Raw genomic sequence first — 17,560 nt, forward strand, 5'->3', positions numbered from 1 at the left:
TGGGAAACTGGGAAGGTCGAAGCACAGAAGTGAAGCCAGTGGCAAGTAAGAATGGGAATGTCACGGAAGGCAAGGCTCAGGCTCAGACCTCGATGGGTGGACGGAGGAGCTTGGATATTCCCTGGTCAGCGAGAGGGCTAAGGAAGGGTTTTTAATGCACGTGGTTGAGAGTCAGGAAGGCTTTGGTACCATAAAGAGAGCTAAAAGGAAAGGATGAAGATATTGCCGAGTAGGAAGGAGAGAGGAAGGAAAGCTGGAAGGAAATAGAGAAGCGGGGCCCCAGTTTGAGATGTTAGGAGGACAGAATGGTTAGTGTGCGACCAGACGCCCGCAGCTGAGGGGCTGAGGGCATTTGAGGGGCTCAGGAAGAGACCAGAACGAGATGGACTGTGTGAGCTGATTATTAATTACTGATGTTAGAGGAGGGTCCTGGAGTCTGTAAAAGGTCATCAGAGAGAGAGAAAGCCAGTAACAAGTCAGTGAGAAGCTGGAGAGGACATTTCCGGTTGGTCAGATTTGGAAAGACCAGTCGGGAGGAGTCCGAGTGAAACAAGATAGAGTGTTCCAGGAAATTGACAAAAGACAGAAAGAGAAGCCTGCGGAGATTTTACAGCCTACATTGAGAGCTAAGATCATATATGTAACCAAATAATATAGCAATTATTACAAGTAATTTGTAAACAAAATAGTTTTAAAGAGAATTATCATGTTATATGTTTCCATCCTAAGTTTTACATTTTTTAGGATACTTGCTATGAATAAGTTCACCTTTGATTTTTTCCTCGGTATTGATGAAAATCTTTCTTTTGATAGTTTGCTAACGTAGTCTTATCATCATGGTAATGCTGAACTTTTTAAAAAAATTTTTTTGTTTTTATTTTTTTTTTAGAGAGAGAGAAACATCAATGTGAGAAACATCAATCGGCTGCCTCCTGCATGCTCCCTCCTGGGGATGGAGCCTGCAATCTGGGTGTGTGCCCTGATGGGGAATCAAACCTGGACCTCTCGGTCCATGGGACGACACTCAGTGCACTGAGCCACACTCGCTGGGCCAGCGCTGAGCTTACATTCCTCCTGCTGCCCTCGTTTATAGTCCTCTGTCCCTTTACAGTTTACTTTGATTAGCTTTTGTCAGTCTTTCTGAGTCTGAGTCAGGATGCCTGGGTTCAGATTCTAGCTGAGGTTGCCCAGCTGGAAAGAGGTAGAACCAGGACTTCACCCCCACAGCCTGACCTGGAGGGAAGCTGTGCTCCTGACTGCCACCCTCAGTGTCCTCCTTCATTTACAGTATCCACTAGAGTGACCGCAGGTATCATCATGTGAGCCATGTATTCGAGAAAACCACCAGCAACTTCTTTGTTTTCCTGAGGGTATAGAGATGTTATAATGAAATCATGCCTCCACATGTAAAACATATATTCTGCTTTTGATGCTTCTGGTATGTGGCAGTCAATTATCCACCCCATCTGTCAGTTAGTGAAGAGTAAACAAAGACCGATATTGTAGGGTTCTGAAACATCAGAGAGCTATATGAAACAGTTTGGGAAATTTTCTTATAAATATGTATGTCCGTCTATCTTTGTCTCTGTCTCTCCCCCCCACTCCCCACCCCTGCCAACACCAAACTTTTATCATGTGAGAAAAAAGACGCCAGTGAAAGGGAAATTTTGCTATTCCTTGTTCTTGGATAAACAGATTCAACATTAAAATTGGTGTGTGTGTGTGTGTGTTTAAGGCACTATTTGTTTCCCCTGAATTTATTTGTAAATTTAAGATGATTGAAATTAAAATGAAGACATTTTTTAAAATTTGACACTCTAGTAGATTGTTTTAGTTTTAAAATATTAAGCTGATGATAAACTTTATGCATAAAAGTAGACCAATAAAAAATGTTATGCTGGCCCAGCTGATGTAGCTCAGTGGATTGAGCATCGTCCCATGGACTTAGAGGTCCCAGTTCGATTCCCAGTCAGGGCACATGCCTGGGTTGCAGGCTTGATCCCCAGTAGGGGTGTGCAGGAGGCAGCCAATTGATGTTTCTCTCACATTGATGTTTCTCTCTCTCGCTAAAGTACTAATGGTATTCTATCCGGTGGGCTCTAGAGTAGCTTGGTACTGGTACGGATGAATCACTAGGATGCAATAGAGAGCCTAGAAATGGGCCTGGTCCAGTATGTGATAGAGATGATATTTTAGATCAGTTGGGGGTGAGAGGGATCAATCATTAAATGATAAGTCAACAGACAGACTATAAGAAAAAACTAAGCTGGATTCCTATATTTTTTAATACTTAATTTATTAATTTTTTTATTACAGATATCCCTCCATTTTCCCCCTTTTACATCATCCCCCCTGCTTCTGCCCACCTTCACTGTTCTGTTGTCTGTGTCCATTGGTCTATATTATTTCTTATACTGAAGTAAACTCCAGACAGATTGAAGATTTAAAAATTTTAAATCAAGGAAACAAAAACCAACAAAGTGTTCCACCTCACGGGTGGCTTCAGCAAGGGTGAGAGGTGGGCTACAGGTTCTCTCACTACGATGCTGCTTGAAATCGGGTGCCATGTGTTGCCTGTTCAAATTTTATTTATAATAATAATTAAACTGTAAAATTAAATAATGGGAAAAATGTTTTTAAAATAATTTTGGGATATGGTAGCCTTCTTCTGTGCAAGGCCAACTCCTTGGCATGTCGGTAGGAGTGGAACTGTACGGTCTCTCTGGAGAGCATTGTCATATGCATAACTAATGGACATAGACAACAGTGTTTTGGGGCGGGGGGGGCGGGAGGAGGGTATCAATGGGGGAAAAAGGAGAAACATCTGTGAAAAAAATTAATTTAAAAAAATCCGTTGATTTTAAATGCACGGTCTCATTAGCCCAGCAATTTTTCTTCGGGACTTTTACAAAGGTCTGTTGGACACGTGGGGAAGGATGTACAAGGATGTGTGTTGCTGCCTCATTTATAGGAGCAAAATACTGCAAACAAGATAAATGAGCATTGCCATATGCTGGCTGAATCACGGGGAGTGAGTCCAGTGGGACTCTGGAGCCGTGGGGAGGAAAAATCCACCCAGATGTGCTGATGTACCTTGGAGAGTGTTTCAGGCTCTTAAGTGGGAAATAGACAAAAGTGCAGAGCAGAAAGTATAATTCAGGCTCACTTACATGTTTGAAAACACAAAGGATCTCTATGCGTGGGATGTTTGAGGGCATGTATACAAGGAAATTATTAGTAGTTGTCTTTGAAAGACTGACTGGCATCTTAAGATGGTAGGCATATTTTTTTTTTTATTTTATTATCTATCTGTCTGTCTGTCTATCTATCTATCTCCTCACCCAACGATATTTTTCCATTTATCTTGAGATAGAGTGTGAGGGGGGCAGAGAGAGAAACAATGTGAGAGAGACACATCAATTGGTTGCTTCCTGCATGACTCTGACCAGCGCCAGAGACCGAACCGCAGCCCAGGTATGTGCCCTTTACCGGAATTGAACCCACAATTCTTTGGTCCGAGGGCTGGTGCTCTAATTACTGAGCCAAACCACCCAGGGCAGTAGGCATATTTTCTTTTTTTTTTCTTTATTGATTTTAGAGAGAGAGGGAGGGAGAGGGAGAGGTAGAAACATTGATGAGAGAAAACAGTGATTGGCCCCCTCCTGCATGCCTCCCACTGGGGATCAGGCCCACAACCTGGGCATGTGCCCTGACTGGGAATCGAACCGGTGACCTCTTAGTGCATGGGTTGATGCTCAACCACTGAGCCACACTGGCCGGGCGTGGTAGGCATATTTTCAGATTGCATTGCTGTTTCAATTTTTTTAAAAAATGGGAATGTATTACTTTTTCAACCAAAAGTAAAAGCCTTATAAAAATAGAACTGATGGCTCTAAATCAGTTAAAGTGAGTAAAACAGCCTCATTGTTAGCATGTATAATCTCAAAAACGTAATGTTAAGTGAAAAAAAAGTTGCAAAGAGATATATACAGTATAATGTTATTTAGTTCCATTTTGAAAGTTATTAGTAAATGTGTACACATGCAACGGCAGTATATAAACATACCCAGGAATGTCAAGGTTCAGAAAAGTGGTTTCTCGAGAAGGAAGAAGAAAGGGAGGGAGGGAGGTGCGAGTGGACGTTTTTTTATTGCTGGTTGTGAAGTTCCTAAGCAAACATGGCAAAATGTTAACATCAGTACAGTCGGGTTGATACTGCTTTTTGTACTTTCCTACATGTTTGAAATTGTTTCTTTAAATTTCAAATTGTTTTACATTTCTATTGATTTCTTTCAGCATTCCTATTGTATTCGATTGTTAGGTGATTCCTACTGAATTGAGTAATGCTTTTAGAAGTCACAAATAGTCTTTCTCCCTTTTTACCCTAACAACAGGTCAGCAGTGGCGGTGACCCCTGGTCAGCCTGGAGCGCCTCCAAATCTGGAAACTGGGACAGCACGGACGGCTGGGGGGCCAAGCCAGAGGGGACTGCAGCCCAAAGAAACACTTCAAATAACTGGGACACCGCCTTTGGTCATCCTCAGGCCTACCAAGGACCAGGTGAGGAGGAGGGCTCTGCTGGTGATGGGGCCCACCCTAAATGTGACTAGGGCATCAGAGTAAAAATAGATTTTGTCTAAGGAATTGCTCTTCCTATTCACTATTATCAAACCTGGTAGTCTGGACCTATTGTAGGTAGTTATTAATTATGATCTTTAGTCTAAGCTTAGTTATCTATCAAGGAATTACAAATTCAAATGCTTGCCAGGGGCCAGGTTCATTAAACAAAAGAACACCTTAAAATCTTGGCAGTTAGCACACATTTATTTGCTTTTAAATCTTGGGCTGAAAACCATGTGTGTACTGGCTGAATGTGGTGCATCACCTGCCACTTCATGCTTTCTGACCTAGAAGTCTCATCTTTTCTTTAACTGCCTGTTTGACTCCCAAGCTGTCAATGGGAATACTGAGGCAGGAGAGAAATTTATAGACGGGGAAACAGTTCACTAATTAAGGAAGGATATTTGTGATGGTTCAGAAATTAAATAAAATAAAAATCTGCTCATTATTTTTATGATCCCTAAATGAGCACATTGTGCCAGAGATGGAACGTGCCGAGTGGTGAGGGACTCGCACTCGGGCATCGCAAGGGCACGGGTACCGGGTCCGAGCTGGTGGAAGGAGCGGGACTGCTGGCAGGGCCCGGAGTGTGCGCGGAGCGGAAATGTTGAGACAGACTGCTGCCATGCAGTTCTGTAGTAACGTGGCATGCCCGGGAAACGCGCCCACGCCCTTCTGATACTTTATTCTTTTCTTTTTTGTTTTGGCATTTGTTTCTCATGGCAGCGCTCACAGGGCAGAGATCCCAGGGCCTTTTCCTGCCTCATAGCAGAAGAACATGTCAGCCCATCAGAGATGGGAGTCGCGGGCCCAGACTGGGGAGGAAGGGGACAGGGAAGCTGGCAGCGCCTTGTCTGGCACAGGGATTCGGTCATGTCGGGTGCTGGTGCCGGTGCTGGTGCTGGTGCTGGTTTTTCCAGTCTCTCGTTGTCCTCTCCCTTTCTCCTCCATCCTCATCCTGTTTCTTTCTCTCTCTCCCCTCACTGCCCTTCTCGCATCTCTATTACTATCAGTGTTGAACAATTCCTCTTCAAATTCCTTTTCAAGCTCTACCATGTGCTTTGTCCTCCCCGATCTTCTCGGCTGCACGGGTACTTGATCTGCGTGTCGCGTGTCTTGTGAAGCTGGTTCATCCATGGGTGGGCCTCTGGAGGGCCTCCCCTGTGGACCATGTAGCATTTTCTTAAAAAAATTTCTTTTAAATTCTCACCTGAGGATATGTTTTTATTTGTGTATTTTTTACTTTTTAGAGAGGGGGGGGGGAGGGAAAGAGAAAGAAACATTGATGTGAGAGAAACATTGATCGGTTGCCCCTTGTATGTGCCCCGACTGGGGATTGATCCCGAGACCTCTAGGGGTATGTGCCCTGACTGTGAATCAAACCTGCAGCCCTTTAGTGCCGGGCACCGTGTATCATTTTTATAGTCTGTATTCACGTGAAGTTACTGGGATTGACGGTCCTCTTAAAGCTATTTCTAATTTGTCTTTTGTACTAAAAGGCAGAATCTACAGTTCAAGCCTTAAAATTGACTACAGAACCTATACCCTTCATGTCCACACTGTACTCCTATAGTACATCTTTTCTCCTTTTTTTAAATGGGTCAACCCAGTTGGTAGTTTCTTATCAGAAAATTAAGCCATTTTCTTTTTTACTTTGTTTTTTCTTCACTGACCATCTTTGGTGCCCACCACTAGCAACTGGTGATGATGATGACTGGGATGAAGACTGGGACGACCCCAAGTCGTCTTCCCCCTACTTCAAGGATTCAGAGGCGGCCGAGGCAGGAGGTGTTCAGCGTGGAAATAGCCGTGCTGGCTCCTCGTCCATGAAGCTGCCTCTCAACAAGTAGGTTTAAAGGGAGTTGGGAGGTGGGAACTCTGTGTGGGAATATACATAAGATACGAAGAGGCTGTTTCTCTTCTCAGTGATTTTACGAAGTTTTGTGATTTGCTCACTTTTGTTTGGATCTTAGCTTGGTAGCTTATTTTAATACTTTTTTTCATTTTAAAGGAAATATTTGTCCTATTTAATGATCTGCAAACACTGTTTTTACCTTTATCAACTCCATGACATATTAAGGTTTCATTGCTGATGTCACAGGAAAATAAAAAATAACTCTCTTTTAAATGTTTTACTATTTATTGATGGCTTATATTGCCAGGCATTGTGCAGTTTTTATGTGATCCTCATATCCCTTTGTGTGGTGCATGTAATCTCTGTTGTACCATGGGACAAACTGAAGCCCAGAGAGGTTAAGTGACTGCTCTGACTCACACAGGATTCCAGTCCAGTCCCTTAGTCTCCTGAGTACATGCTCTCAACTACTGTGCTTAATGTGTTTAAGACTTTGTTTTTACCTATATTTCTCTTAGGTTAAAAAAAAGTTTTGAACAGTACTTGTAGATGTACTGCTTAACGGGAGAGCCTGTGGTAGATGCGGACAGAGCAGGTGGCATTCCTGATAGAGAGTTCTGGATAGTCGTAGTTTACGTCAGTGTAGCTCGAAGGAGGTGTAGTTTATGCCTTCCGTAAGAATCTTCAACTACTCTTTCTTAGAGCAATTATGTTTAAAGTTTTATTTTCAAAAATCACTGTTACTTTTTCTCTGTGGTCCAAGCCCATTATTCAAAGCAGATACCAAAGAATGTTAGTTAACCTATGTCTGGAAAAAAATGATAAACCTAATATTTGCTGTATGTGTCTAGATATCAGACTCTAGTTCTAGATCTACACACATATGTATAAGTTTAACAAGTCCTACAAGTCTCCTTATTATATTCAAATAGCATCAGTGATTAAATGTCATTTTTTAGTTACCCACTTTTCTAACCTCTCTGTCTCATTTTTTCCATTATGTATTTTCATGCTCAGTTGCTTGTATCATAAAATTAGTCATTTGTTATTGATAGTGTCCTGTTTCTTAGAGTCAAATGTCAAGTTTTCAGTATGATCATTAGTGATGTACGTTACTCTTGTTCTTTAAACCTGAATACAGAATATATTTAAAACCCATCTAAATGGAAGTGTCTCTTGTCCCAGTTTGAAAATGAGAAAGCAGAGACTAAGTCACATGACTGGCCAAGTTTCATAGCTAGAAAGGGAGGGTGTGGCTGGTGCCCAGGCCTCTGGCCCCACTGCCCGTGCCTTCTTTCCACTGCGCCGCACTTGCTCTCTGATGGGCTGTGTGATCTTGAGGAAGTGGGACAACCTGCTTGGACCTCAGTTTCCTCATCTCTAAAGTGAAGGGTTGGCTTTAAGAATTTTCTGCTCTAAAATTTCATTTCAGGTTGAAACCAAATTAAAACAGTCCTAATTTGCATCTGCTATATTTTCTATTGTCTTTTTTTTTTTTTATCCTCACCGGAGGCCATTTTTGCATTTTTTGTTCAGATAGAGCAGGAGGGAGAGAGAGGAAGAGAGAGAGAGAAACATCGATGTGAAAGGGACACATCGAGTGGCTGCCATTTGCACGACCCAACCAGGGCCGGGGACAAACTGCAATCGAGGTACGTGCCCTTAGTGGGAACCGAACCCGGGTCTCTCTGGACTGCAGGCCGACACTCTAACCACTGAGACAAACCAGCCAGGGCTGCAAAATTTTCTAAAACCCTAATTAATCTTGCTTTTAGAAGTAATACTTTGGATGGCTATGTATATATTCCAGGTTTTCTCCAATTTTAGAAATTTGCTTTGGATTTTTATTTGATTTCTAGAAGTAGCCAATTTTATTATGTTTCAGGTCTCTATTTAGAAGACTGGTTTTCTCCCTGGCCGGTTTGGCTCAGTGGTTAGACCAGAGAAACCCAGGTTCAATTCCTGCTAAGGGCACATACCTCGATTGCAGTTTGTCCCCGGCCCTGGTTGGGGTCGTGTGGGTGGCAGCCACTCGATGTGTCTTTCTTTTTTTTTTTTTGATGTGTCTTTCTCACATTGATGTTTCTCTCTCTCTTCCTCTCTCGCTCCCTCCCTCTCTATCTGAAGATAAGTGCAAAAATGTCCTCGAGTGAGGATAAAAAGAAAAAAAAAGAAGACTGGTTTCCTTTTGTGTCTCATAAATTGTTTGTGTTGTGTGTGGGTTTTTTGGTGTGTTTGTCAGTTCCCAAAAGAAAATAGCACGAGCGCTTGTGAACAGTGGCAGCTTCTTTGGGATAATTGTGGCTTCTCTGAGGGAATGTGTTGAAAGGCAGCTTTAATTTGGATCTAGAAATGCTGATGTGTGGCCATTGCCTCCTGTGGTTGGTTCCCATTGGTATGCTTGCTAGCATCTCCTGTGACCTGGGGGACATTTCTCTGGTCTGCCCTCCACTCCGTGGGGTGATAGTCTTCGGTTCCAGTTAAGCAAATGGAGTATCATAAATATCACACCTTCTGGAGTCAGACTGTTTTCTTACAAGATAAAGCTTAATTAAATGACTAATTGGCCATTGAACAATCTGATTACATTAGGTTTCATTTACCACAGTTTCCTAGTTCTAATACATCTGAGAGACAGAACAAGGTTAAAATTGTCGGATTAGGTAAATGTGGATGAGAGCTGTATAATTCTTTTAAGGGAATACATAAGACTCATGAGCATTTGTCTTCATGATTAGATTTCCGGGATTTGCAAAACCTGGGATGGAACAATATTTGTTGGCTAAGCAACTAGCAAAACCCAAAGAGAAAATTCCTATCATCGTAAGTTTGTTCATTTTTGTTTGTTTGCTGTGTTCGGATTAAGCTCTTTTATATGCTTTAAAGCTGAAAGGGTTACTAGTCATTCGGAAAGTATTTTAAAATACTTCAATGCTCTAAATAGCTAACAGTATGTGCTTCTATGTTAAGAATAATCAAGATAATTAGCATAAATTAATGCTTGTTGTTATATTGTTTAGATATTTTTAAAGTTACGTTTCAGATTTAGTAATTGAACCAACAACACCCACAGTATATATTCTTTTAATAATTTTTCATCTTTAAGGTGTCTGAAAGTATCTTGTACATGCTGTTTTCCTACCAGCTCTATCTATTTGGCTAATAAACCCAATTCAGATATTTAGTTTTCTGTCTGGCAAAGTTCATGCACGTCATCAGAGTAAGGTGCGTTTCCACTAAATTGATGATAATTAGTCTTTCTTCCAGTACGCCAGCTGCCGGGTCCATAACAAGGAGCTGGCTAGTAGAAACGCTGGGCGTTAATGACACCGTTACGAATATTTGTCTGAGAATAACTTGATATTACGTTACATGCATGGTCTCTAATTTCACCCAAACGTTGATTGCTGGTAGATTTTCTGTCTAAGCATTTGTATAGTTGATATTCCTAGATAAAATTCTAGAAAAGAGAACTGTGGCTATGTTCTGATCCTATTGACTTAACCCTGCAACTCTAAGATGGGGGAACCTTGAGTGTGATTACCACGGACTCGGGGGGGGGGGGACTCCTGTTCTGTAATCTCTGGGTCCTAGGAAACTTGATAAAATTGTAAGAATGATATTGGACTTACTTTATTACTTGTTCCTACATCTTTGAAACCTAGAAACCTCCAGAGAGAAGGGATGTGATCAGGAGTCCTTTTTTCTCAAAGCAAATTTGGGGTATTTATCTTCTGAGATATTCTAAGACAGATATTCTTTTTTTATCCTCACCCGAGGACATTTTTCCATTTTTTGTTCAGATAGAGCGGGAGGGAGAGAGAGAGAGAAACATCGATGTGAAGGGACACATCGGTGGCTGCCACCCGCACTACCAACCAGGGCCGGGGACAAACTGCAACCGAGGTACGTGCCCTTAGCGGGAACCGAACCCGGGTCTCTCTGTACCGCAGGCCGACGCTCCAACCGCTGAGCCAAACCGGCCAGGGCTAAGACAGATATTCTTAATGGCATCATTAGATTGAAAATTATTTTAATTTATTTTTATTTTCTCCAGACTGTTTAAAAAGCACCAAATGTATATCATTGTTTTGGGGTTTTTTTTTTCCTTTAAATTTAAAACTCCACATAGTGGCCCTAAATTGGATCTCAAAGGGGGCTTTATCACAAGCGTCAGAGCTAAAGGACCCCAGCATTTGTCCCAAAATCTTAGGTAGAACTGGGTCGTGTACCCTGAAGCAGGCTTGCCTGTGTGGGCTTCTTGCGTGGAAAGGAAGCCTAGGGAAGCCATCGAGTCTTCAGGAAACCAAGACAGAGCACAGACCTGGTTCCTTGTTTTTAAGACCCAGTAACCCTCCCCACTAATAAATGTGACCCGTGGGTATTGGGCCCTAGTCTATCAGAATTGCCTCCCTTGGTCCCAATCACTGGAAGGCTCCCCAGAGCTTCCTAGAGATTCCTACTTTGTAAGAGGTTTCTAGATCTGGGCTCCCTCTTGGGGAGTCAGAGTAGCTTATTGTCAGAGATCTTCTCTTTAGACCCTTATTAAGATTCTCTGGACCCTAGTCCTCATCCTGACCTAGTAACCTCTGAACTTTCATATCCCACCCCACTTTTTCTTCCTTCCACTGTTAAAAAGAATTAGGAATGGGTATGCAGAAAATGAGAGTGTTGAAAAAGTTTGATGGCAATTTGACATTGTTCAGACATCCAAGGGTATAATTTTATATTTCAAACTATCAGCCCATGAGAGAGAAGAAGTTCTTTTAAACTAGTCCTTTATACATATAACTAAGACAGCTGGGCCCGAGAGAGAACTTAGGTTCCATCTGGCATTCCCAGAGGGGAGGGAAATAGTAGGCACATCTCTGCGTGGCCTGGAATGCCCACGTGAGGAGCAGAGGGGCTCGCCTGGCAGAACCCCAGCGGGAGCAGAGCATTCAGGTGCCTGCTCTCAAACGAGGGTGTGGATGACGCCCAGGGAACTTCTGTTCCACAAGAGAATCATTTGATGCCTTACATCAGTTTTATTTACTATTTTTCCTTGTAACAAAATTAACTCTCCCTGGAATGTTGTGTAGGTTGGAGATTATGGCCCAATGTGGGTTTATCCTACCTCTACCTTTGACTGTGTGGTAGCAGATCCCAGGAAAGGTTCCAAAATGTATGGGCTGAAGAGCTACATTGAATATCAGCTAACACCCACTGTGAGTATCTGAATTTTCATAGCAGAATCATGCTTATGTGTCACTGGTTAGAATTGGCTTTTGTCTTCATTTTCTCTAGTTGGCATTGTAACTCTTTCTCCTCTTTCTCTTTCTTTGTAGAATACTAATCGATCTGTAAACCACAGGTATAAGCACTTTGACTGGTTATATGAACGTCTCCTGGTAAAGTTTGGGTCAGCCATTCCAATCCCTTCTCTTCCAGACAAGCAAGTCACAGGTGAGTGTGCGCGACACTGAACTCGGCGTGATGAGTAAGGGCTCTGGTTGGAGGGTCCCAGTGTAACCTCTGAGGGTGCTTCCCGTCCTCTAGCGGAGCCAGATGGAGGAGTGGGGAACAGTAGCTACATGCAGCCATATACATATTGTACATATATTTGGAAGTTACCTGAACACCTAATGAGAAAGTTTCATAAAATTGTGGATCAGTTCTTATATATACATATCTTGAATTCCGGGAGTCATTGTGTCTTTATTGCTACACCCTTTCCTATAAAAGTACATTAATTTTTTTAATGTGAAAAATGATACCTGAGAAAAAAGAAATAAACCAAATAGCCCGAAATGGAAATAAAAATCTATGAGCCGGCCGATGTGAATCCATGCCGTCCAGAGGTGGTGTTTTCTTTAGGAGTCGGAAGCAGCGGAGGCACACGCCCCAGAGCTGCTGTTACTGTAGAGAGTTGCCAAGTTTTGTCCTCAGTTATTTCAGTGACTATTCATATTTAAATTATTTTATTTATTATTGATTATTAGCCTCTGCTTTTTCTTACTTAAGGTGTCATGTTTCCCCGCTTGCCCTGCCCCCGTAATAACCCACAGTGCTACCAGAGCCCCTTATAAATCCACAGAGAGAATTTGTTTCTGTGTATGTCTTCAGAACTCTTATCAATTTTTTCTTTTATCTTCACCTGAGGACATTTTTGCATTTATCTTCAGACAGAGTAGAAGGGAAAGAGGGAGGAAGAGAGAGAGAAACATCCATGTGAGAGAGACACATCGAGCGGTTGCCACCCACAGGACCCCAGCCCGGGCCGAGGACAAACTGCAGCCGAGTGGGAACTGAACCCAGGACTCTGTGGTCCGCGGGCCAGCTCTCTAACTGCTGAGCCAAACCAGCCAGGGCGGAACTGATAATCCTAACCAACCAAATGGCAGAGCCTGCTCAGGACCCTTGAGTGCTGTAGTGAAGTTTGTCCCTCCATGCGGTGTCTTGTGTGCCTGGACGCCTCACTGCTGAGCACACCCTGCTCAGTACTGCCACCAAAGGGGTCTGATCTGATTGCAGAGCTTGCTTCATTATGAGACGTGGACCAACTCCTCTGTAGTTAGAATCCGTAACCTCAGGATGGGAACGTGTTGTTCCTCGTAAAACTTGACTTTGATCTTTGTTTTCTGTTTCTCTGAAATTTTTTGAGGAGGTGGAGACATTTGTTTTTTAAAAATTGTTTTGATTTTTTTCCCCCAATTTTCTTTTTTTTTTTATCCTCACCCGAGGACATTTTTTCATTTTTTGTTCAGATAGAGCGGGAGGGAGAGAGAGGAAGAGAGAGAGAGAAACATCGACGTGAAGGGACACATCGGTGGCTGCCACCCGCACAACCAACCAGGGCCGGGGACAAACTGCAACCGAGGTGCGTGCCCTTAGCGGGAACCGAACCCGGGTCTCTCTTTACCGCAGGCCGACGCTCTAACCGCTGAGCCAAACCGGCCAGGGCTCCCCCAATTTTCAAATTGTCACAGCAGAAGGGAGACTGGGGCTGCATTGCCGGCAGATAAGCACGTTCTCGCCCTCATCTGGGTGACTCCTGAGCAGCCTTGTGGGCAGGGGCAGCTGAGTGGAAGCCGAGCTGGGGTGGCCAGGCTGGTGTGCACTGCTGCCTCCTTCCTCTCGGGTGTCACTGTACCCGCGTTCTATGCCTGGTTCACACTCTCCCTCCTGTCATCCTTATTGCTTTAAATTACCACTTTCTTTTTAAAAATTTAGGTTTCTTTTCATGAAAACTTCAGTCTGCCTTTCTCCATATTTGCAAATTTCAGTCCGTGTCCTGAATGTTATTTTCTCCTTTATCAACTTGATTGGGCCAGTATGTGCTCCAAAGTGTTGAAATAAATGGATTCATGAGTTATTTTAGAGCTGAGGAGATTTTAGGTTTTAATACATGGTTGATTCTGAATCAGATAACTTCGTTCTGTTTTAAAGCATCATGGTTCTGTTCCAATGTTAAGGTTTGTTTTTAAAAACAAAAGCAACAAAAGTTCAGGCCCGAAGCCAGGGGATGTCACAGAAAAGCCAGAAAGCAGCAGCCCCTTGTGAGAGCCGAGCTTCGGGTCACTGCCTGGGAGATGTGCCGAGGAAACGGAAAAGCACAGAAGCCGCTTTATCTCTCCCCCTCCTGTTTGCCTCCTGCCCCTGATGCCACAGATCAGCCCTGTGCAGACTCCCCACACCTGAATCCTGGGCAACAGAGAAAGGAACGCCAGGCAGATGATGTCACGACATTGCTGTGGGCTTACTGATCGGTCCGTGAAAAATTTACAGCTGCCCTGGCTGGTTTGGCTCAGCAGTTAGAGCGCCAACCTGCAGTCCAAACGGTCTGGGGTTCAATTCCCAGTCAAGGTCACGAACCTGGGTTGCAGGTTCAATCCCCGGCCCTGGTCAGGGTTGTGCAGGAGGCAACCAATTGATGTGTCTCTCTCACATGGATCTCTGTCTCCCTCCCTCCCTCTTTCCTTCCCGTCTACTCTATCTTAAAAAAAAAAATCAATGGAAAAATATCCTTGGGTGAGGATTAACAACAAAAAACTTAACAGCTAACATTTTTTATTTATTCATAGATTTTGTTCTTTATGAAATAATATTGAATGGATTTGGTTTTACACTCCTGGGTACACAACTGGTATATTTACATTCTTAGTGAAAACCTAAATAAGGTTCATTAAAAATGAGAAAATAGAGATTCCCTCCTCCGCCCTTTTTCAAATTCTCAGAAACAAGATATGAAAATCTTACCAAGCACAAAATAACACCTGAAATCATCATTTTGATATAAACCAGCTATGTCAGAAAAATTTAAGGAAGAATAAGAATCAACCAATGAGCAGGCTAAGAACTCTTGGTATAATTCATTCACTTGCTTGTGATGGGGTCCAGTGTAACTCAGGTCCATGCTGGGTCTTTTCTGTCCAGGGAGGGAGAGGGGGCTCTTTTCTGCCTCAACAAATGAGACACTTTCTGCACAGCCTAAGCTTATGTAAGTAGTGCTTAATCTCTACTCCTAGTAAGCGCAGAATTTGAGGTGCTTTAATGTTCAGGAACTGTCCAGACCCATCAGCTACTCAAGTGCCAGTCTTTTCAGTAATGAGTGTTTTTATATGTGGGTCGATATTACTCATCTCAAAAGACTCATACTTATTAGTATTCATGAAGTCCAGGCTGCATTTTTAAAATTTTATTTCTCGTTTGTGCCTTTTGTTTCTGTTTTTGCCCTATGGAACTGGCTAAGACTTCCAGTATAATGTTGACTAGAAATGGTGAGAGTAGACATCTTTGCTTTGTTCCCAATATTAGGGAGAAAGCTTGTCTTTCAATATTAAATAGGATGTTAGCTTTAGACTTTTAGTAGGTGCTCTTTTATCAAATTAAGGAGCTTCCCTTCTATTCCTGATTTGCTACATAAATGGATAGTAATTTTTGTCAAATGTATTTTGTGCCTCCATTGAGGTAATCATGGTTTTTCTTAATATGTGGAATCAGCTTTGCATTCCTGGGATAAACTTCACTTGGCCACGATGTGTTATTCTGTGTGTATGTGTATGTGTATATATATATCTGGATTCAATTTGCTGATATTTGGTGAGGAATTTTGTGTCTGTGTTCATGAGGGTTATTGGTCTATAGTTATAATGTCTGTCTTGTTTTGGTACCAGGCCATTTATGGCCTCATGAGATAAGACTGGGAGTATTTCCTTCTTCTCTGTATTCTGAAAGAGACTGTAGAAGTGATATTATCTCTTCCATGCATGTTTGACCGCTGAAAGTATCTGGACCTGGAGTTTTCTTTGTAGGAAGACTTTAAGTGTGAATTTCCTAAATAGGTATAAGGCTATTCAGGCTACCTCTCGGTGAGCTTTGGTAGTTTGGGACTTCCTAGGAATTGATTATTTCATGTGAGTTGTTGAGTACAAGTTTAAAGTTGTTCATAGTGATAGCTACTCCCTCATCCTGATTTTGATAATGGGTGTCTCCTCTCTCTCTTTCTTTTTATTTTGTTGATTTTTCCTTTTTTTGCTCCTTTATAAATTTTCATCTGCTTGCTTTGTATATAATATGCTTTTTCTCTAGTTTTATTAGCGTGGAAACTGAAATTATTGTTTTAAGATTTCTTTTTTTTTTTTATCATAGGTATTGAATGCTACAAAATTTCCTTTAAGTCCTGATCGAACTATATTTCATAACATTTTATACATTACTTTTTTACATTCAGTTAAAGCTATTTTCTAATTTCTCTTATAACTTCTTTGACCCATGGCTTATTTAGAAATAATTACTATATTATCAATGAGGCTGAGTTGTTGATAGTGTTGTGCAGGTTTCTATGTCCTTGCCCATTTTCTTTCCAGTGCAGTCAGTCAGTGAGAGTAGGTGTTGATATCTTTACTACTGCTGTCAGACTATTTCTCCTTTCAGCTGTCACTTATTGCTTCATGTATTTTGTGGCTCTCTTGTTAAGTATACATTAAATTTGTAATTGTAAATTGTAAATTCCTGATGTAGGGACCCTTTTATCATTAAGAAATGTGCCCACCCTCTTGTCTCTGGTAAGGTTTCCTTTGTTAAAGTCTGTTTAGTCTATTAACATAGCCACTCCAATTTTCTTGTTACTGTTTGCATGATGTATCTTTTTCCAACCTTTTAATTTGTTGAATCTAAGGTACATCTCTTTTTGGCAATATAATTGGATCTTACTTTTTTATTAAGTCTAACAATCTCTGCATTTTGATTCGTTTTTAGACTATTCATATTTAATGTAATTATTAACCCAGTTAGATTCACATTTACCATTTTGCTGTGTCTTGTTTGTTCCTGTTTCTCCTCAACTGCCTTTCTTTTGTGTTAAATACTTTCTAATGTGCCATTTTAATTCCTCTCATTTTTAAAACTAAATTTTAAAAGTTATTTTCTTGCTAGTTGCCTTGGTGGCTATAATATACATCATTTTGTAACATGACAGTAAACTTCAGATTACTGTTAACTTAATTCTAATAAAATTAATAAGAACTCTCTGCGATATAGTTTCCTTCTCTTCCCTCTCTATGCTGTCATCATCATATACTTCATACATTTTATCTCTAAGTGTGTTATACATCCAACAATGTAGTGTGATAATTACTGCTTTCTATACTCTTAGGTCCTTTAAAGAACTTAAAAGAAGCAATTAGAAAAAATATACCTACAGAGTCTTTTCTATTAACCCACGTATTTTTTGTGCTCTTCATTTTTCCCTGTGGTTTTGGGTAATTTCCTCTTACCTGACACGATATCCCTTTAGCCTGAAGAATTTCCTTTACTATTTCTTGTGATACAGGTCTTCTGTCAATGAATTCTCTCATACTTTGTTTATCTGGGAATATTGTCATTTTGCCTTTACTTTTGAAGGATAAGTTTACTGGTTATGGATTTCATGTCTGATAGTTTTTGTTTCAGTATGAACATGTCTTTTCCATTGCCTTCTGGCTTCCATTTTGTCAGATGACCAATCAATCTGTTCTATCGATCAAACAAATACGTACACACATACACCCATACCCCACCATACATGACGAATTGCTTTTCACTTGCTGCTTTCAAAGTTTTCTT

General features: G+C 41.6%; 1 protein-coding gene across 3 annotated transcripts in view; it reads left to right on the plus strand.

The window, feature by feature from the left end:
- The window catches only part of SNX9 (sorting nexin 9), an 89,463-nt gene that overhangs the window by 44,954 nt on the left and 26,949 nt on the right, over positions 1 to 17,560 (plus strand). For all 3 annotated transcript variants that reach the window (XM_036247851.1, XM_036247850.1, XM_036247849.1), the window contains exons 5-9: positions 4,395 to 4,560; positions 6,316 to 6,466; positions 9,214 to 9,298; positions 11,557 to 11,682; positions 11,803 to 11,920. In XM_036247851.1, coding sequence (XP_036103744.1) covers positions 4,395 to 4,560; positions 6,316 to 6,466; positions 9,214 to 9,298; positions 11,557 to 11,682; positions 11,803 to 11,920 — 646 coding nt within the window. The remainder of the gene's footprint in view (positions 1 to 4,394; positions 4,561 to 6,315; positions 6,467 to 9,213; positions 9,299 to 11,556; positions 11,683 to 11,802; positions 11,921 to 17,560) is intronic.

The sequence above is a fragment of the Molossus molossus genome, unplaced genomic scaffold, assembly GCF_014108415.1.
Source record: "Molossus molossus isolate mMolMol1 unplaced genomic scaffold, mMolMol1.p scaffold_m16_p_8, whole genome shotgun sequence".
Lineage (NCBI taxonomy): Eukaryota > Metazoa > Chordata > Mammalia > Chiroptera > Molossidae > Molossus > Molossus molossus.